Genomic DNA, 22,606 nt, shown 5'->3' on the forward strand with positions numbered 1-22,606 from the left:
CTAATTTATTTTTTATGCTATAAATAAAAATTTCGTGACTTGGTGGCTATATTTAACTGAAAAAAAAATCCAATATACTTTTTTTTGTAGATATTTTCTAGCACTTCAAAAAACATGTATATACTTGTAATATAACAATGTATGACTAGGGAATATATTTGCCATAAACAAGAAGAATAAATATGAAATCATATATATATATATATATATATATATATATATATATATATATATATATATATATATTTTTTTTTTTTTCTAAATAGGACAAGTTTTTAATTTTCATGAAGTTCCTACAAGGTCTATAAATTCAATAAATAAAAAATAACCAAGATGCATGACAAAAAGGTACTATTTTAATTAAACCAGGTGTTATAATTTCCTACATCAAATGATCAAATATAATTGTGCGCACACATGTGGATCATGGCAGTAGAAATAATTCGTACAACCCAAATTATGAATAGTAGTAAAAAATAAAAATAAAATAAAATAAAATAAATAATATGAAGAGAGGGTTGGTGGGGTAGCAATAGCACTGTAGATAAATAGAGAGAGATGAGATGAGATGAGATGAGATGGTGAAGGCGGTGGGGACAAGGTGTTAAGAGAGAAGGGGGCAGGTCAACTGAGCATGTGAACTGATTCTAATTCTACTGGGGAATTATAATTATAATTATATCGTCACTAATGACAGCATAATTATAGTCTATGCATGTATGTAAGCATCTTAATTTAATATCTCAATTTTTGACAATTTAATTTTAATTTTATTATTCATTGGCTTGGCAATTTGGCATGTGGTTAGGTGTTGCTTTGTCTCCTGGAATGGTTTGTCAAACCCCTCTTGAGCTTGAGCCCATGTGCTTTGCTTGCTCCGCTTGTACCGTTTCTCCTGTCCCCCTATTTGGGCTTCAGCTTCTGGTACCACTTTCTATGTTTGGAAATTCACTGCCTATTTATTATTATAATTTTTTTTTTTAAGATTCCATCATATATATTTCTCTTTTAGAGTCTGTTCGACCATCTAAAGAAAATGGAAATGGGAACAAGAACATAAATTTTTAAATGACCGAAATATTGTATGCATGAGCTGATTTTCGCGCAGTCTCAGTGGATTTTTTTTTTTCACACACACAGTAAACGGCTGAACAGGCCCTTAGTTTCAACCATTTTATTCAAGAAGAACATATCATATCAATTATCTCGTATTTTTTGTTTCCTCCTTTGTGAGAACACTTTTTATTTTTATTTTTAACATTAGCAACAATTTTTCATTTATTCTTTGTCAAATTTTAATGTTGGGTAGTGATAGAAAAGGAGTTTGGAACTACCATATTTATTATAAAATTTTGACCAAAATAAATTGAAATATTATATTGACTTCCCAGATCGTCACCTCCCAAACATCTTCAATTATTTTTGCCAAATTTTTGAAATAAAAAATGAATCAAAAATTTGTATTTCAAAATGGCAAAGTGTGCATTCCACAATTAAGCAATTGTAGACTATGCATATATACATTATAAAGTATGTCATTATGATTTATGAGGGTTTTTATAGGATGAATTTATGGTTTGTAATTATAAATACATTTGTATATAATTTTATTGTTGTGCAAAAAAGGAAAAAAAAAAATCTTCAAACTTATACTGAGAGAACAATTAAAAAATTTAAAACGTTTCAAATTAGTTTTCTTTTTTTTTTAATTAAAACAAAATCTTAAAAAAATGGAAGTCTTTTTCTTCTAAATTTTTACCTTAATAAATTATAATTTCCTTCAACTAAATTTCAAATATGCAATCTCTCATACTTAAAATATTATTTATTATTACTAGATTAAAAATTAATTATCAATTTCAAATTATTGTTAAACAAATAAAAGTGACGGATACTGCCTCTATGTTGTCGTGGGCATAGTCATAAGATTCGCGAATAATTCATTTTTTTGTGACATCGAACCGAACGCCATTGACCAAATTTTGACCGAATTATTCGCGAATAATTTGCCAATTTTACGAATTATTTGAGAAATTTTGCCGAACTTTTTCCATAACTTTTTTTTGCTACCTTGTAGGACTGAGATCTCTGACCCGGATAATTCTGAATTATGCATGAATTATACCCGAATTATTTCTAAATCACAAACTTTTAATCTTGCCGAACCGAACCCGAATAATTAGTTTGTCACGGTTTGCGGGTACCAAATGCTGATCCGCTATGCTCCAATGCCCATGCAATGGAATCTTTATCCTCTGCATTAACGTACCGTTTGAGTTAATTTATGTACTGTACGATTAGAATTTGAGCCAATCCGCCCCACACGTATAACGCACGGGCCCTTTAATATTAGTGCGGATTTAAATCGAACGGTTCAGATCTTAACTCAAAATTTGAGTTAATGCAGAGGATATGAATTCCATGCAATGAACATTGCCAAAGAATACAAGCGTGACCTTTTTCTTCCAGCTAGGCAGCCTTTTCTAAGTTCATCTATGGCCATTTCTATATAGCAATCCATGTGGCGTGTCTCTGTCAGCACAGTACCTCTTTGAATTTATTGAGAAGCTGTGACCATTTTTTTTGGGAAGAGTTAGGAGTATTTTCTTTTATTAGAAAAAAAAAACAAATTATGCACATAAACACTAGATAAATAGTAAAAACAGGGTACCAGAGATGCACAAAAGGAAATATCCTTTAATAGAAAATTTTATGATATCATGTACCATAGGAGGAGGAATTTCATTTATATCCCTCAAACTTTTCAAAATTACGTATATTTCCTGAAAAAATTCATCATATCATATTTACCCTTCTAAATTTCTTTTTTTTGAAAATCTTCACAGAAGCTGCGAAGTCGTGAGGGGAATCGAACTCTCGACCTTTGGGTACAACAACTCTATGACTTATTCCTAGCCAATTGTGCTACCTCCCCTTTCTCACCCTTCTAAATTTCAAAACTCACAAATTTATTGATTTTTTCTATTAAAAATTATTTTGAATTTATAAAATACTCACTTGATATTTTATTAAAAACAAAAATATGTAGTCTACTAGTATGTATAAAAAAAATATTATGTCTTTTAATTGATCAGTTTTCAAAAACAAATGGTTAATCTCTACTTGAGTTGTAAAAAATGTTTGTTTAGGCTTTAGTTGTTGGTGGTGCAGACTTTTTTCTAATTATGGCCGATTATTCTCGATTATTTCCGATTAATCGCTTGGCGGTACCTTGTTCGTTCGACGAGCGCATACCGTTATTTACAACGCTGATACGCAATGACATTAAGACATATTCTTGTGTATACGTTACAAGTGAGAATGAATTATTTGGTCTCAAAATCGACCAATTAGAAGACAAATATTTTTTAAACATGCTAAATATATTTCTTAAACAAACTAAATATTCCCTTATATGATGCATCTTTCTCTGTCAAGTATCAAATATCTTGGACCATGTTTCCATAATAAACCTCTACAGCTCTATTCATTGTACCAACAAAAACAAAATTGTCCTTTTTGTTAGGAGATCTGATCAACTAAAATGAATTTGAATCTGATAAAAATTTGCATCAGGGGACCAAACAATTGGATAGGTCAGAGCAGAGGTGGTGTCTCATTGATTTCATCATGCCAAATACTAAAGAGGCAAACAAATTTGGACCACAAAAAGATATTGGCATAGCTGACTTAGGCTGGTTTGGTTGGTTTTTACAAGCCCACATGACATTTCTCTCTCTCTCTCCACTTGGCAGCCTCTGCCAAGAATTTCAAAAAAAAAAGACATTTCTCTCTCTCTCTCTCTCTCTCTCTCTCTATACTATTCTGTTTTTTTATATCTGCTAGCCTGTTCAATTTTGGGATGGGCCCTTCTGTTTAGCCCTAAAAGTTTTTATTTTTTATTTTTGAGGAAGGTGGGTACATTTTTTTTTATCTAAGATTTTTGTTCTGTTTTTTACTTTTTAGTCATTGAAAAGAATAATTCTGCTGTTCCAACTCAAAGCCTATTCAAATTTTATTAAAAGTAAAGTCAAAGAGAGTTTACAAAAGATTTGTATGGATTAGAAAAGTAGGGGTTGTTCAGCACAATGGATGGGATTAAATTTTAAGTAGGACTAAGGAGTACTTTTTCGATAGAATCGGATTAAAAAAAGATGCTGAGCAGACAACAAAATATGCTAAGGAGGCTTAATCCAATATAATTAGTGTCTTAAGAATTAGAGTAAAAGAAAACTAAGGAGGCTTAATCTTGGACAAAATAATCAAAACTTAAGCCGAACTAAAAAGAAGTTGTTCAGTGAGATTAAGAAGCTAAAAAGTCTAATTTTTTTTTTTTTTTAAAAACTCTCAAGTCTCAAGTGAGACTTGCCTCACACCTACAAATTATAAAAGCAAAAGAAAGAAAGAAGAGGAAGTTAGAAACTGTGTATAGATTATATCTTCTTGAAAATCAAAATATTTTCAATATGAAATTTAAATAATTAGTATATAGAATACTTGTACGGGAAGAATGAAGTTTTTTTTAGCATGGAGGGCAACATATAATGTGCAAAATTACTCAAAATTGTTGAAATTAACTGATATCAACTATATAATGCAGTTAATTAAGATAATATTTTTCATTTGTGAAAGAGCAAATTTATAATCTAACATAAAGATAAATTGATACCGCTATATATTCTTTCTTGTAATGTTTTAAAATGCAGTTTTGTTCATACATGCGGAAGATCACTGCATATCGGATATGCAGTACGCGGCCATATATGCAGATTTTAGTGAGAAATTATATATATGTGAATTTTAAAATAAGCTGTCAATATTTACGGTTATAATGCTTATGTAGTATTATGTCTCCGCATGAACTGCATGTGTAGATATCATATACAGTACATATATATGTGACTGCATGACATTTTGATTACGATAGCTGATCGCATCTGCATATGCAACGACATTTAAAAACATTGTTTTTTTGTGTTATGGAGCATTTTTTTTAGGAAGTGTTATGAAATGCTCCTTTAAATGTTTTCACTTCTGTCCATATTTTGTAGTATGCCTTGTATCTAACAAGGTAAATGTTTAAGAGTAAGGCTTAGGTGTTCTGGATAACATAAGGCTTTTTGTGTTACGGTCTCAAAAACCAATCGTATAAATTTTAAACTTTAATCTAAGTAGCTCAATAAATTTGTTATATAATTAACTTGTAGAATACTAAGTTTTACTATTTTTGGAAAAAAATTAACTATTTTTTGTGATTTTTGAAAGATGACAAAAATGGTCTAAAACATTGACAATTTTCTTTTATTTTTAAGTCATTTTTTACCATCTTTCATATATCATAAAAAAAAAAAGTTAAAAAAATTCTAAAAATAATAAAAATAATAAAAATTGATATTCTACAAATTTATTATATAATAAATTTATTGAGTTACTTAGATCGAAATTTGAAATTTATACAATTGAATTTTGAAGCTGTAGCACAGAAAACCTTATGCCATCGCACCTAAGCCTTCCTCAATGTTTAAACTCACATTTACAGCCTACACCTAATTCTTGCAAAAATACAAATGATGAGGTTAGATGAATTCATTGTTGTTATTAAATTTATTCATGGACAGATGTGACTTTGAACCTTACACTCATTTAAACATACAAAAAATGCCTTCAATTAGGGGTTTTGGAATAATTTGTGGTGAGCAAATTATACAATCAAAGTAACTGTAATTAAAGCCACACGTGCGAGTGCCCCTAAAAATATGACAATTCCATGTGCACGAGCAACTCTTTTCGTTTATTACCTGATGACACGTGTACACCTCCAGCGCACAATACATTTGAGAGCAATGTATTTAATCTAGTTAATTAATTTGGGCCTGAAATAAACAAAGGTGCATTGAATTGATTCCAATTTCTGATTTATTGGTTGGTTCCATGAATGTTTGTGATTTTAAGCTTAATTTGCTTAGTTACAACTTACAAGTCAGAACTTGTACACCTGATTTAAATTTGTTTGATGCAATGAACTTAATTTGTGTTCTACATTTGTATACATTAATTACTTAATTAATTTTTTGACTTGATGCATGGTCTACATTCAAGGAACAAACATTAAACAGAGCTCAGTGAATATGTATTAACTTGTGTGTTATTATTTTTTACAAATTATAATTTGATACTTTTAGTATATCAAGATTTTTTTTTTTTTTTGTTAGTTGTGTGGGAGGAAAATGCATGAACATTCATTGGATACAGAAAAAGGTTATGTATGCAGGAGCGGAGTCAGACTTCCGAATTATAAGAGTCAAATACATAATGGGAATCAATTATATAAAATTTTCATGTTAGAAATGGGAGTCAATTCACAGTACTTGTGGTATTTTACTCTAAATTATATAAAAAATCATATGTAAATAAAAAATTCAAAAAAATAGGGGTCAATTCATATAAGCTTCCTTTGTCTCTGTATGTATGATTTTAATCTTGATGAAATTAGACAACCAACAAATTTAAATTGGGAGCCGAAACGTAAAATATATAATATATCGTCGTTGAAATTTGAATCTAAGTTAAGACGTTTAATATGCCGTTGTTGAAATTTGAATTAAATATATAATATGATATAAGTTAATTAAAAATATTTAAAATTATGAGGTGACTAAGTATTTCTGATTTTAATGAGAAACTTAAAAATTATTCTAAAATATTGTTTGTAAGCATGGTTTTATAGAGAGTAAGGTAAAAAATAAAGAAAGAAAAAAAAATTCAACATATGGGCCTACAATGATTAATACAAATGGCCCATTGTTGAAGCGAAACCATGCCATTATAAGCATGAGATGCATGTTTACAAATTTCTATCGTTTTTTCTAAGTTTAGATAGCCACCAACTTGAAATGCTATTGTGGTCCTTTAGTAAACCAAAAAATTTATTAATACCATTTCAACAAAAAAAAAAACACCCTTGAAATTGGAGAATTCAAAAAATACCAGATACTCCAATTCAATATGCAGTCTCATTCTTGAAGTGCCGAAAATTGAATTGGAGGTCCTCAAAAAACTAAATATCAGTATATTACAGTGCATTTTTGAGTTTGGGGCCTCTAATTCAATATGCCCCCCCTCTAAGAATAGAGCCGCAGATTGAATTGACAATCCTAGTATTTTTGAAATTCCACAAAAAATGTGATTTTTTGGTTGAATATTTTTTTGTGGAATATGATATAAATAAATTTTTTGGTTTAGTAAATAAAAAAGACTTATTATATGCACTACTTGTTATTTTATTATCATATATTCATATATAGTTATTGTAGGAGAATTTACAGAAAGTCATCTAATTCGCTTATAAATAATTTTTCTTATTAAAGGTTGGAAATCAAGCTATTTAATATTTACATAGGAATTTTTCATCTGGATTTCTAACCTGTGATTTTCCACACACTTTTATTTATTTTTTTGGAAAGAAGTGGCTTAGCCATCGATTTTCATATAATAGAAAATCATACAATATCCAATTAGTACCAATCTGACAAGATCGATACATCAACAAAACAAAACAACACATATAAACCTACTACAACTTAGCATAACCAAAATAAGTAATCAACAAAGTAACAAGCTATAATAACACCACAAACACCATAGACATGCCAATAGTAAAAAAAGACACTGTACCCTTACAAATTGGCAGAGGATATGGAGGAGCTGGAATCGGACACGTCATCCATCAAAGCTATCCCTGGTCCATGCATATGGGTTGAATCCTGTATAACCTCCATGGAAACTGTAGTGGAACCTATCAGGTCCTTCAAATCAGAAAGTAAGATTAAATTAAGTTGAGATATAAGATTAAACTTTTGATTTGTAGCCCAAAAGTTAACTACAGCAATAATCTTGGCTCCTAAAACCGATTTTCCACACACTTTGATGAGAAGAAGACTTTTTTTACTAATATTATTAATCAAAAGGACTTTTAAGAATTTTTTTGAATAAAGTTGAATGCTTATTGTTGGGATTATTTTCTAAATTTAGAATTAATTACAAATACATCCCCTTGAATAAAGTTTTAATTTATTGAAGCTAACTCATCATAACAATTCTAGAATTTCATTCTGATATGTAAAGCGTTAAGACGCGCGACAGAAGCGTAAAAGAAAAAGAAAAAGAAAAAGAAAAAGAAAAATAAAGCTAGGGTTAGGGTTTGCTGCCGTGTTTCATTTTGATATCCCAAGCAAAAACAAAGAAGGATTCTGGTCTTAAGTTTCTCTCTCCATGTTTTTTTTCATTTTGCTGTAGCTAACTTTTGAACATGCGGTATTATCAGAACCGACCGGAATTTTTATTAATATCATTTTAAAAAATAAAATAAATCAAAACACCATTGAAATTGAAAAATTTAGAAAATAACAGTCCCAAGTTAATGTGCAGCTTCATTCTTAGAGAGTCTCCAAATCAATCTGTAGCCTCTCAAAAACTTAAATATAAGTATATTATAGTATTTTTTTTTTTTTTATAGAGCCTTCAAGTCAATCTACGTCCCTTCAAAAATAAAGCTGCATATTAATTTGAAAGTCCTGATATTTTTTGAATTTTTAATAATTTATAATTTTTTTTTTTGACAGTGGTATTAATAAAAATTTCTGCAGAAGCGACGATATCTGGGGTATAGATATGTCTCTAAGGATCATAATTCCTTAATGCTCGTGAACTGGATAATTATTCCAGAATTTTTATATATAGAAATAATATAAAAGTAATACATGGCAATGGAATTTCATGAAAATTCTGATCTCATAGAAATAATTTATTTATTTTTTTCTTATTTTTTTAGAATTTTTCAGGTTCCTAATTTAAAATTCAGCATACTGATTCTATTCCTAAACTAAAGACAATCCATCTATTATCTGTTTTTTTTTATTATTTAAATTCCGGTTTCTTCTATGATATAAAATTCTCAAGACAATCCATCTATTATTTTGTTTTATTTTTAAATAATTTATTTAAATAAAAAAATTCTGTAATTTTCTGCTTACATGTACAATCCTTGGTGTTGTGGATAACTTATTTATTGATGCCGACACGGATATTTTTTAGCTTTCGGCTTATATTACATGAATTTATAAATTTTGAGCAAAAATTAGAGTGAAACCATTCAACTTTTTCATATTTAAAAATAAACACATATTAAATATTAATTCACGCTAAGAAGGGATTGTTCGGCAAGCTAAGGTGTAGGGAATTAAGATAACTAAATGAAGCTAAAGAAAGAGGAGAGGTGCCTTAAGGAAAGGGCAGGGAATTAAGATTCGGGCAAAAAGAGACTCAAGCAGGCTGTTTTAGTCCGCACTAAGGAACCATTATTCGGCAGAATTAAGCGGCTAAAGAAGCTAAATAAAAGTCCTTTAGTCTTAAGGAGATTTAAAGAGATCCTTGCTGAACAACACCATTTAGATTTTAAACTTGCGACTTTCTAGATAAACATAATTATATTAATCACTAGATCAAAAACTGTAGTTCTTAATTTTTTAATTCAAAAGTTTTAAATCATATGTGCTTTTTCCACACAATATTTCACAATAACTTGACTTAATAAATGGCATGAATAATGCTTGTTTTTCCAAATGTCATGGATAGTACTTGTTTGGCAAATTAGCTAAGGATTTCCTTATAATATTAAGCTCTATTATTAAATAAGGATCTTCTTTATTAAATTTGTAAACCTTTTAGTGAGTTTAATATGAGGCTTGCTCTGAAACAATGATATAAAAAACATTGCACTTTTTGGAATCTATCAATTAAAAAATCTACATTAAACTTAATTTCTAGAAGAAAAAAGAATTTTTTAGTTTATTGTGTTCATATTATTACTAATAGATTTTTTTTTTGTCTGGTAAAATTAAAGTTAACACACCGGCCAAGGCCTTTAAGAAAATCATAACTTAAATAAAAAAATTCGTGGAAATACTTATAATAAAAATTAAATGGTCCATGTTCATTGACTTATTAGTAGATGTGTTTAAATGGTTTAATAATTAATTTGGTTTTAATAGAATTTTGTTTGATTTGATTTAAGTTAAATAGTAGTTTGGTTTATGGTTTATATTCTATATTGACATTTAACAGTCAAATAAAATAAACAAGCCAAATGAACCGAAACATTAATCATTTTTTTTACCATAAAATATTAACAAATATTATGTTAGTTCTTATATTTTATTAATTAAAAATTATTTTTTTCATACTAATTTAATTTGGGTTGATGATTTGAAAACGTCTAGCCTTCAATCAAACAATTCAAAAAATTTAACCGTGAAGTTCTAATGATTTTATGATGAATAAACCAATCAAATTTCAAATTGACTCCAATTTGATACACATTCTATATAAATAATTGAGAATATATTATATATATTTTTTTAATTTTAATATTATTTTTCAAATTAATTTACCATAGAGGTCGATTAATTGGTTATGCTTATAATTTGGTTTATATTTATGTAAAATTATTTCAGAAAAAAATATATAATTTTTTTAAGGTTTATTTATGTTTATGACCACAACTACTGAAACCATTCAGTACTATATATATTAGTACTAAAAGAAGAAAAATAAAATAAAATAAAAGAAGTGCACAAATGAAGCAATCAAATTAATTCTTGGTGGCTTAAATGCAGCAGGAGACATGCAACCAACAAGCTTTGAAGAGCACCGCTGCCAAGTGTCAACAAAACAAAATCATAATGAAGGGAAGAAGAGAAACAGAGACAATTAATGCATAGAAGCGTGTCATTTAGGCAGCCTAGCTGTACAATTTTTAGTAATCCTGTGCTGTGTCCTTGCAAATATTAGCTGGCCAAGAACAACATCCAAAACTATATGTATATAAATATCAAGTTTTTTTTTTTTTTTTTCTAATATATATATTATAGTTTTCATTAGAATGTAGATAAACATATAAAAGAGCTTAAGAGTGAGGTTATATATGGTAATAGAATTCACATCCTCTCCATTACCTCATAAGGGAATCTTTTACAATTAGTACATCTCGACCGTTCTTTTTAACTTGGCACAAATCTCAAAGCCCAATAATATTGCCCCTGTACTAGCTTAAATCTCAAACCGTAAAGTGAGGGTAATCCTCTATTATATAATAGTAGAGAACTAGCTTTTAATCTAGTGGTAAAGATACATGATCTCTATGTGAGATGTCATGGGTTCGAAATCCGGATAGAGAAAATATTTTGTTATAATAACAAAGGTATTAAATAGTTGGGTGGCTTGACCTCCAATCTTTACTCATATTTTAAAATATTTATGTTTTTAAAATTCAAACAATTGAAATCACTAACCAACCTTTGATCTAGTAGTAAAGGCATATGATTTCTATGTGGGAGGTCATGGGTTCGAAGCTCGGATGGGAGAAATCATTTGCTTGTAATAACAAGTGTATTAAATAATTGGGTGGCTTGACCACCAACCTTTACTCAAAAAAAAAAAAAATCACTAACCTTAAAAAAAAAAGTTCAAATAATTAATTTGAGTTGTTAAGCATATCTTTATATGAAAATGTACCTGCAATTCAAAATTTACATTTTTTAGAATGTTTTTATTATATTTTTAGATAAATAAAAAATCACTTGATTTAAAAATTCGGAACAATTTAAAGGTGTGGTTTTTAACTTATCTAAAAAATAGTAAAAAAAGTTTCAAAAACAAAAAAAATGTATCTATAAGTATACTTTTATATAGAGATAATGTTTAATAGTTCAGATTATCTATTTGAGATTTGAAAATAAAAACATAGATTCATTGTACATATTGATGCGTAATATGCATATTACCATAGCCTCACTAACTCAGAGTTTAATAAATGCACGAGAATGATAAAAAAAAATTAAAAAAAAAAGAGAAGGAAAAAAAACTATTATTTTACAATATAGAACAACTTGTTAGATACTATTTCTGAAATTATTTTATAATTAATATCAGGAGGGTTCAAATGCACCCAAATGCACTCTATCTTTCAAATCTTTTTTCTTCATTTTCAAAGTCCAAATAGTCAATCCGAACCGTTAGATGCGATCTATATATTAAGATGTGCTTGGAGACCAAATTTTACATTTTTTGGAATTATTTTACTATTTATTAAGCCACTTTGAAAATCGCTGATTTTACATTTTCTGGACCATTGGATCAGCGATTTTCAAAGTGGCTTAATAAATAGTAAAATAATTCCAAAAAATGTAAAATTTGGTCTCCAAGCACATCTTAATATATAGATCGCATCTAATGGTTTGGATTGACTATTCGGACTTTAAAAACGAAGAAAAAAGATAAGATGCATTTGGGTACACAAAAATTTGGATGCATTTGAACCCTCCTCAATTAATATACTATTTTGAAACAACTTGTTACCAGAGAAAACAACTTGTTAGAAAATTAGTCACATCATTATTAATTTCATCACAAACATCACGAGTACGACATAACATATACGTGGCCAATTTTTTCCAACATTTTTTTTATTTTAATTTATTTTACAACTTTTCATATTTTTTGGATGACCTAAAAATTTGAAATAAATAAATAGTTAAACGTGACCAATGATTGAAGTATTTATCCCCAGTTAATCATAATTATTAAGAATTTACAACTCATGACAAACAAATTTTTTCCTTTGATTTCTCAACATGTTTTAATTGACTATAATTCAAACCCTAGATATTGCCACACACACCTAATTATGGATCCGTATCCTCTCAGGTACCTGACTCAACACAATTAAAATGGACAGCTCAGATTTAATTTCAGCCGGTGGGATGTCGAGATGGCGATAGGGGGGAGTATTATTTGTGCTTTGAGATTCGTGCCAAGTTATAAAATTGCAATTTACAATGACCGAAGAAGTTAATTGTAGCAATGCAATTAATAGGCTTGACCCCATAGCACACGGATGCATGTTCCCACCTCCCCCAACCCAATCAATGGTGACAACACCATTTGACCCCACACTTGAACAATCTTGTCCCCTTTATAAGAGCAAAAGTACACCAACAAATGGGACCAAATTAACCTAATTATACACCACCCTTGCCTAATTGTCTAAGGGACCAACTTCAATCAATTTTCTACATCTCTTGTCTCTTCTTAATTTATTTTATTAATTTTATTAATTTTATTAATCCCCTCCCCCTCTCTCTATATATCTAAACTTGTCAACTACAATAGCAAAGGAAAAAAATATTAGAACTTGATACATGGCAAGAGTTGAGATGGAAAATGATACAGAGCTCCGACTCGGCCTACCCGGAAGTGATGATGTAAAGAAGAGAAGCTCGCCTGATAGTCGATCGGTTGAAGATGACAACCATGACAAGCCTTCATCCAAGTAAGATTTAGTTCTCTGTCTAACAATGCAACCGGCTGTACTGATAATCGATGTGTACCATTTCGGTATGACCCAGTACCAGTTATGCCTTTCCTAATTCCTTCCTCATTGCAAAAGGTAGTATCAATGGAATTTGTTACGTGTCAGGTTCGGTACAATAAAACCTGTTCAAACTAGACTAACATAGCTCTTTGGTACGACCCGGTACCAGTTGTGCATGGATGTGCTTAGACTAAAAACTTCCAATTAAACATGGCAGGGTACAATTAGTCGGTTGGCCACCTGTCCGATCTTACATGAAGAACAACTTTTATTTAATGAAGAACAGGGATGACATGGCAGGGAGATATGTGAAAGTGAGCATGGATGGTGCACCTTATCTTAGAAAGGTTGATTTGAAAAACTACAAGGGATACAAAGAGCTTAGAGAAGCCTTAGAGAATTTATTTGGATGTTTTTCATTAGGTATATATATATAATACTTTGATTTTTTTTATTTATGTTATTAGTTATTACATTATTTGATGAACTAATAATCTTTATATTGATGAAATATTTAGGTGAACAATTAAGAATGGATGGCAAATATACACTGGATTACACAATTGCATATGAAGATAAAGACTTAGATCTGATGTTGCTTGGAGATGTTCCCTGGGAGTATGTTCTTAATTTACACATCTATATATTTCAATTGTGTGTGTGTGTGTGTGTGTGTATACTTTGCCATTAATGATTTAATTTCCCAACAAATTATTGATTCAGTAGTGAGCAAGATTTATTTTTAAACACTTTTTTTGTGTTTTTTTGTTTCACGGCACTAGTATAGGTAAGTACCAGCCTATAACTATTTCCTCTTACCAGTAAAATCAACTGACGGAAAAATCGCTGAGAGCTAAAATTCTTGATGAACCATTTGTGTTAATGGATATTTTGTTCTTGTTTTGATTTATGTAGGAATTTTCTATCATCATGCAAGAAGTTAAGAATCATGACGAACGCATCAGGAAACAAGGACACAATGAATTCAAATTAATTTATGGTTAGCTTATGGACCGATCGAACTGTACGGTCAAGTCACACATTTCCTTCGAGCATGACCAATGGAGCGAAATAATGCTTTCGACATCTAACTTACAGTTGAAGAATTCAGCGTATAAGATGCATTTTATCAGAAAAGCTTACTGAATTAAAGGTGTATGCTGGCATTCAGCAGGATAAACAGGAACATTTCGATATCTCCGATGAACTTGAGCATGAATTCCTTTAAAAAAAATCATTTTAAATCGGGTTGGAAGGCTTCCTCAACCCTTAGCTTAAAAAAATATTCTTATTTTCCTTTCTTTCTTTAGTTATTTTGTTTGTATGGTAGCAAGTTGGCCTGTAAATTAAAGAACCGTTTATGATATAATTTAAGTTCCTGTTTGTTCGTAAATGACAGCAAATATATATATCTAGGGATCTGATAAATCGTTCTCTGATTTCTTAATAGAATTATAACAATTAACAAGTGGTAATTTCTTAGTTATCTCATAAACCAAGCACCAATTCAGTCAGAACAGCAAAATTGAGAATTAAATTCCCGTTGTTAGAGAAGATAAGATGGCATCTATCTGGTAAAACAAAGAAAAATAGAATAGTCAAATTCTGTTCTCTTCTTCTCTTTGAAAGCTTCTCTCTTTTTTTAGGGGAAGCCTGTAGGCGCTTAGCATGCATTAAACATAGAAAAACCCATATTGGTTTCTAACTTACTGGTAAACACTTTACCAGAAAATAAAAATAATGTTTCTGCAACTGAAAAACCTTTGAAATCTTCTCACATGGCCATGGACATGTATAGCTAATGGGTAAAGATTTTAACAGACCAGTTTTAGCTTCATGCAGCGCACAGACTATAGAATCAAAATAGCTGCTAATGGTTTGTGCGCTGCATGAAGCCAAAACTACTTCGCTAACATCTATACTGACAAATCAACATCAAGCGTATTTATGATATATATATATATCACGATTCACGACACGGAAAGTCTCTATTTATTGATTAAAGCTTGTAGCAGGACAGTGTCTTTATTGCTTGAAAGCCAGATGGTACATTGCCTGTTTGTAGAAATAAGTATTCTCAATAAATTAAGATGTGCATGCAATTTTTCTGGACATTTGGTCGCTCATATCATGAAATCATCAAAATCATGGCTACTCTCCAAAAGCCATCACCTTTTTGAAGCAAATTTTGCTTCATACATAAACTTTTTGTCCAAAATTATGTTGTCGGTATACATACATTTACAACATATTTTTATTCAGTTCAAGATACATTTAGAGTCATATTAGAGCATGTAATGTGCTTATTAAGAGGATTTGGTGAATACAATTTCAAAAATATATCAAATCAGCTTCAAATGAAAAATCCAAACTATTTAAATTCATGTATTTCATGAGTTATGCATAAAATTTTGAATTAATTTGTAACAAAGTCAAGCGGTTAAAGATATAAATCTTTTATAAATTGTTTTATTTATTCATTTTTCATCATGTTTTGACTTCTAGACCTTGTAGTAAATAAATTTGAAACTTTCAAAAAATTTCATGTACATAAATAACTCATGAACTACATGAATTTCAACAATTTAAATTCGTAATTTAAAACCGATTCAATATATTTTTGAAATTATACTCACCAAACCCTCTTGGTGAGAACATCACACCCTAGCTTTGCTCGTCATATTATTATCAATGCTTAGAATTTTTGTCAAATATTGTTAAATAATAGCAGAAAAATTTAATTTGTGGCAGCACGTTGTATTTCTATTGAAGTCTATAATTAATTCAGGACATATTTTAAGTCATAAAATTATTACAACTTGTAATTGTTCGACAAATATCAACTACAGTAAATTTATTTGGGTAAATTCTAAATGAGAAAATTTGTGCAAAAACGTGTTGAAATAATATTCATAGCACATAAGTTTTAAACGATCATAAAATTTCTAAATATCAACTTATAGAAAATTTCTCTGTGCAAATTCTAAATGAAATAATTTTCCTGCCAATTCAAGTAACATTGTAGTCATAAATCCACCAAAACTTATAAATTAGTACGCCAAATATCATCAAGTAATTGCAAAAAGTTCAATTTATACATCACTTTTGTGCAAAGTTATGATTTCAGAATACACTTGTAGTACAATCGAGCTTATAATATATTGATGTTTTTAATTAATTTCAGACACATTTCAAGTATAAAATAACCAAAACATACAATTATTTACCAAGTACCATTAAGCAATTGTAAAGAAATGAACAAGGAGCATTGTAGCAAATAAAAAGAAAAGGAAAAAAAAAAAAACAATTGGAGAAGAAAACTTCCGAGAAAGATCAGTGGCTCAGATTTTCAAGCAAATAAAAACCCGAAGATTAAAAAATTCGAAAATATAAATTTCTTGCAACCAAAGGATCAACCATCCCAACTAATTTGGTTGCCTCACATTTAACATTAATATATAAGATTCTATCGATTTTAATGGGTTGGGTCAGACTTGATCCACGACCTATTTGGATCGGATACGGATTGAAATTTCCTTGGCCCAATCTTTCCCCTGTAATGGGTCAAATCAGATCTGACCCACAGTAAGCGCCAAAATTTTCAAGTTTTAAGATCCCTATAACAAAATTGCCTAACAACTAGGGTAATATTGCATAACAAATTACTCACCTAAGGTCCACAAGATGTATTAAATTACCTTTCCAAGAAAAAATAATAGCTGTTTGATTTGGGGATGATATTATCGCTTCCTTTTTATACCCTTCTCTGTAAGAACTTTTAGTTTCCGCTCTTTTCTTTCTTGCGCTTGCTCTTCGAATCCGTCATCAATCATTTTCATTTTCGCTACTCTTCTTGCCACAAACACCTATATAAGTTGCATCAATGTAATATTTCAAACATAATTAATCATTTAAGATAAAATAAACTTTATATAAAGATACTACGAAAATCTTCATTAGACCACCGGACTTTCAAATAATAATCTTAACTGAAACAATGATGTGATACCAGATTGCATAAATAATCAACTAATAATCTTAACCTATATTGTTGCATCAATGAAATATTTCAGTGCTATTGCAAAACTATGTCTCAATTTGGCCACATTTCATGTGACTTAACCTATTTTAAGCTTAAATTTAATCAACTTATCTTCAATTGTCAAGTATTAACTCAATGATTAACAGATCAAACATATGCAGTATGAAAATTGCTGACTTTGGAAAATAGCATTTGAATTTGGCAAAAAAAAGAACAATTCCTTCTAAAATAAAAATTAGGTTAAAACTAAAAAAAAATAAAAAAATTACCTGAGTAATATCCTCAAAAACAGCTTTCTCATCACAGTTGTACTCGCCTAATTTTCTTTTAATAACACCTTCTATCTCATGCACAAGAGATTCATCTCTCTGTAAACCACCATGCGATTTGTTTAAGCTTCACTAACATTAAAAAAATATGACAAATCCTAATTGCAAATAAAACAGAACTATAAGATAATGATCTCGCCAAAAGACAAAAAAAGTAAAGCTAGATACAAAATATTTTGCATATACAAAGTGAAGCATTTGTCTTCTCCATGTCTTTTGTTTCAAGTTTGAAAACAGAAAAAGAACTTCTCACTTGTAGGAAAGAGAAATAAATGGCCAAAATATAATATATATATATATATATATATATATATATATATATATATATATATATATATATGGTTTTGGCTAATATGCTACGGGTAGCTAAGAGGCCTCCGTGCTACGGCTCGGATTTCGAGTTTTCAAAATCCTAACGGTCGATCCGAACCGTTCATCTTGTTCTCCATATTAATATGTGCTTGGAGACCAAATTTTACATTTTTATGATTTTTTTTTACTATTTATTAAGCCACTTTGAAAACCGCTGATCCAACGGTAGTTTCTGGTTTTACTGTTGGGTTAAGCCACCGTTGGATCAGGGGTTTTCAAAGTGACTTAATAAATAGTAAAAAAATTCATAAAAATGTAAAATTTGGTCTCCAAGCACATATTAATATGGAGAACAAGATGAACGGTTCGGATCGACCGTTAGGATTTTGAAAACTCGAAATCCGAGCCGTAGCACGGAGGCCTCTTAGCTACCCATAGCACCGTAGCCACGTCCTATATATATATATATATTGCTCACAGATACAGAATAAAGAGAGTTGAACCTCGGTAATGAAGCTTATAGAGAGGCCACCTCTGCCAGCTCTGGCAGTTCTTCCCACTCGGTGAATATAGTCACTCGAATCTCTAAAATCAAAAATATGTCAAAATAAAGTATTATTGGCACATAAAATAATTCAACCATATCTCTATTTCAATTAATTAGCTGGACAGCCTCAGAACAAATTGGAAAAAGAAAAAAAATGGAGTTGAGGAAATAGATTAGCATAATATAAATTTTTTGTACCAACTTAAATAAAAAAGGATGCAGCAGCATAAATAACAAATATGACAGACATGAGGTTGTGACATGTACTGGTAAAACAAAATTAGGGTTAAAATAGGAATGACCCGTAGCAGGTACATAACTACCCCAAACTGCCTACAATGGCACTGAGATCTGGTACATAATATAAATGAAAGGGAGAAGAGTGAGATTTGGAATTAAACAAACCTAGGAATGTTATAATTGATAACAAGATCAACCGTTGGAATGTCTAAGCCTCGGCTAGCAACATCAGTAGCAAGTAACACTGGCACCTGACCAGATTTGAACCGACTCAGTGAGGCAAGCCTGAGAGATTGTGACTTGTGGGAATGCAGCGCCACTGCCGCCTGACCCACCTCTTCCAACAATAGCTCTAGATAGTGACACGTTCTGTGAACATAATTCAAATAAGTATATTACTCATGCTTACTGATCACGGTAATAAGATATGGTAGTACTATTAAGGCTCGATTAACAGCCAGTAATACAACTGATATCAATTTCCGGATTTGCATTTAATCCTCCATTCAACCAAAACTATCTCACAGAGGTTTAAATTGAGAAAATATGCCTCGATCCGCAATCAATTCTAAAAAAGGGATTGAATGGGGCACAACCAAACTAGCCAGAATAACCTATTTTCTTCCGGTAGGGCCCACAACATAAAAGTATAGCAGGATGGTAAAACAAGAATAAGTAATACTAATAGAGTAGGCTCAAATCGTGCCTCACATCTTTCTCCGTTTTTGAAGTCCAAGCAGTCAATCCAAACCGCTCAACATGATCTCCATATTAATATATTTGGAGACCAAATTTCATATTTTTTGGAACTTTTTTTAATATTTTTCTAGATACGTACAAAATCACTGTTTTTGGATGGTACAGAATCTTTTGAAAAGTAGTGATTTTGTACCTATCCAAAAAGGTAGTAAAAAATTTCCAAGAAAAAATAAATAAATAAAATTTGGTCTCCAAGCATATTTTAATATGGAGATCACGTTGAGCGATTCAGATCGACTGCTTGAAATTCGAAAACGGAGATAAGAATGTGAGGCATGAAAGACATGAGGCATTTGAACCCCTACTTAACTAATATATGTACAGAAGTAAACATACCGACAAGTAGAAACAAATACAATGGCCGAACGGGTGCCGTCTTCCTCCATGTTAGATAAAATATGAGAGAGGTATAACTCCTTCAAGTCAGGTGGTACTTTGAGGTATTGTTGCTTCAGGGTCTCGACTGTCTTGCCCCCTTTGTCCCCCTCGAACAAGAAATATTTATTTCCAGAAACTTTTGAAAGTGTTTGTAAATTACCAGTCATGGTAGCCGAGAAGAACAGCGTCTGCCGTTTTTTGGGTAAAAGACGGAGAATTACATCGAGATCCTCCTTAAAATTTGCATCCAAGACCCTATCTGCCTCATCCAGCACCAAAAACTAAGAACATACAAGTTAAGACTCTTGAACCAGTAATCATTTAAGGAAAAGCACATTTTCAAATGATAACTATCATGTGCATCATCCCAATTAACTGAAGGAAATACCATCTATGTTTCTACAAAGCATTTAGTATGTCATTTACGAGACATTCCTTCCTAGGTTACGAGAGGTAACAAAGAGGTTAACCAGAGCCCCATGATAATAATTTTTTTTACTGCAAACCTTGGTATGGGAGAAAGCTGCAGCAATTTCAACACCCTCCATCAAAGCTCTAAGTCTCCCCGGTGTAGCTATAACAACATGAGGCTTCTTTGCTAAGGCCTTTGCTTGATCAATTGTATTGTAACCCCCTATTGCTACCACACACCTTGAAAAAAAAATTAAAATAACAATTTAGCTTCATATTATTTATCAACATAGAAAAACAATACACACTAATGCTCATTACAATTATTGCTAAATCAGAGGTAGCCTAATAAGCAAAATAACCCAAATTTGAGATATAATTACAAATGAACTATTCCTAATGAAAACCCTTTCTACCTTAGATTAATAGGCGCACCAAGAGCTCTGAATTGCTCTGCCAACTGAGTTGCAAGCTCTCGTGTCGGAGAAAGAACCAGCGCATACACTCCGAACAACTCCTCGGCGAGTCGGTGAAGTATCGGAAGGGTAAAAGCGGCGGTCTTTCCACTTCCCGTCGGTGCCACGGCCAAGACATTGTCACCAGCGAGGATGCGAGGGATGCACTGGTGCTGGACAGGTGTAGGTCGGCGCATGCCCAGCTCCCGACACGTGGCGACCGCCCATTCGGACAAACCAAGGTCGGAGAAGGAATCGGATTCGACGGTAGTTTTGGATTGGGTTCTGATAGGCGGTTTAGGAGGGGAGGAAGGTCGGTTATCGGGTTCGGGTTCGGGTTCGGGTTTAGGTTTGGGTTTAGAGGTGGAAAAGATGCGAAAGGCCGCCTGCTCCGGCGCTGGCGTTTCAGCTTCCATTTATTTCTTCTAATTCTCTTTTCTTCTTCTTCTTTTCTCGGCTCCGAACCCGCAATGAGTATACCCTAATCAAAACCCCTGTGAAATCAGAGCTCACATCCAGTGCAATTGGTCGATCCCAACCGTTCTTTTAACCTGCCCCGAATCTCAAAAATAACTTCCTATTGTTTCCTTAATCCTTATACACCGGATTGAGTTTGATCAAGCTGGAATTAATCCAGATCGTTGATTTTCCATGCAATAGTCTTAGGTTCCAGAATAAATCTTTAACCCTGTGATCGGTCGGAATGGCGACACGATTTCTCAAATACGAAATGGAAAAGGAATTCGCGTTGTGTTCGTGATTGGAAGCGAAGATTAAAACATCGAGAATCGATTCGACAGGATTTGAGAAGAAAAATGTCGCTCAACAAAATTGTGTCAAAAGTGAAGGTTTTTGACGAGAATCGAATTTAGCGAAGTGTTAAGACGTAATAGCTCTTCGTTTTCTCTTTCTTTGTATTTATGTATAGAACTAAGATCTGGTGCTTCGGAGCACTTAATGGAGGATAAATCTTTCAATTAGATTTTTTTTTTCTCTACGTATTTACTTTAATTCTCTGTATGTGGCTTTTACTTTATAATTATTTTTCATACTAAATTCGAAACCCTAGTCGGTAGATTTTAATGGTAGCTTTTGTAAATTAAGTGAAAACTTTTGACTTTTTTTGTTACTCTAAACACTGAATTCTCTCTCTACGCTTGAAAGTTCCGATGAATAAAATTCAATTCTATATCATATCTTCTAATTTTTTTTTCTATTGAATTGAACTCATTTTTTAATGTTGAAGTGTTCCGATCAGTCGATCACAGTGTAAGAATTTTGATTTTTGAGTGATTATCCTCTGAGGTATCTCAACTTTTGCGTGACCGACGTGTAGGATGCTCAATTTTTGAGATTCGTGCAGACGTATAACGGTTGCGATTTAAAAAAACACTCAAAGTTTGAGGATGCGAATTCAATAATTTTCTCCGATTTTTGCAGAATCTTTCTTAAAGAGTTTCTGCGTCGTACAATAAGTAGGCAAGATATAACGAGTCATGATTAATAGGGATTAGGGAAGGTTATAACTTATAACGAGTCATGAATAGGGAATTTAGTAGGCAAGATATAACGAGTCATTATTAATAGGGATCATAGTGACATGACTCATGTTTTATACACATTTAATTCGCATATAAAACGTTTTTTTGACGTTTCCGAACTGAACTCCGAATAAAACGCAAAAAAAAACGTATAATACATTTT

The 22,606-nt window shown here is 31.2% G+C and overlaps 2 protein-coding genes across 2 annotated transcripts; one reads left to right on the forward strand and one right to left on the reverse strand.

The window, feature by feature from the left end:
• The first annotated feature begins 13,242 nt into the window (after positions 1-13,242).
• On the forward strand, positions 13,243-14,817 carry LOC144555611 (auxin-responsive protein IAA4-like). Its single transcript, XM_078304007.1, has 4 exons — positions 13,243-13,387; positions 13,647-13,852; positions 13,948-14,047; positions 14,345-14,817. The coding sequence occupies exons 1-4, from the start codon at positions 13,257-13,259 to the stop codon at positions 14,421-14,423; spliced, it is 516 nt and encodes a 171-aa protein (XP_078160133.1). The 5' UTR covers positions 13,243-13,256; the 3' UTR covers positions 14,424-14,817.
• Positions 14,818-16,801: 1,984 nt separating this feature from the next.
• RH36 (RNA helicase 36) lies at positions 16,802-21,394 on the reverse strand. Its single transcript, XM_078304517.1, has 7 exons — positions 20,864-21,394; positions 20,543-20,687; positions 19,995-20,317; positions 19,065-19,268; positions 18,616-18,697; positions 17,741-17,839; positions 16,802-17,295 (listed from the first exon to the last, which is right to left on the reverse strand). The coding sequence occupies exons 1-7, from the start codon at positions 21,316-21,318 to the stop codon at positions 17,170-17,172; spliced, it is 1,434 nt and encodes a 477-aa protein (XP_078160643.1). The 5' UTR covers positions 21,319-21,394; the 3' UTR covers positions 16,802-17,169.
• Positions 21,395-22,606: the final 1,212 nt, after the last annotated feature.

Source organism: Carex rostrata, chromosome 6 (assembly GCF_964058835.1).
Source record: "Carex rostrata chromosome 6, lpCarRost1.2, whole genome shotgun sequence".
Classification (NCBI taxonomy): domain Eukaryota; kingdom Viridiplantae; phylum Streptophyta; class Magnoliopsida; order Poales; family Cyperaceae; genus Carex; species Carex rostrata.

What these genes read in the sequence shown, in the direction of transcription:
- LOC144555611 (XM_078304007.1), top strand. Translation starts at nt 13,257, where the DNA reads ATGGCAAGAGTTGAGATGGAAAATGATACAGAGCTCCGACTCGGCCTA. An exon ending in ATTTGGATGTTTTTCATTAG is followed by an intron (nt 13,853 to 13,947) that starts GTATATATATAT and finishes TGAAATATTTAG; the next exon opens with GTGAACAATTAAGAATGGAT. An exon ending in CTTGGAGATGTTCCCTGGGA is followed by an intron (nt 14,048 to 14,344) that starts GTATGTTCTTAA and finishes TGATTTATGTAG; the next exon opens with GAATTTTCTATCATCATGCA.
- RH36 (XM_078304517.1), bottom strand. Translation starts at nt 21,318, where the DNA reads ATGGAAGCTGAAACGCCAGCGCCGGAGCAGGCGGCCTTTCGCATCTTT. An exon ending in GGTGCGCCTATTAATCTAAG is followed by an intron (nt 20,688 to 20,863) that starts GTAGAAAGGGTT and finishes TTTTTTTTCAAG; the next exon opens with GTGTGTGGTAGCAATAGGGG. An exon ending in GTATTTGTTTCTACTTGTCG is followed by an intron (nt 19,269 to 19,994) that starts GTATGTTTACTT and finishes TTATGTTCACAG; the next exon opens with AACGTGTCACTATCTAGAGC.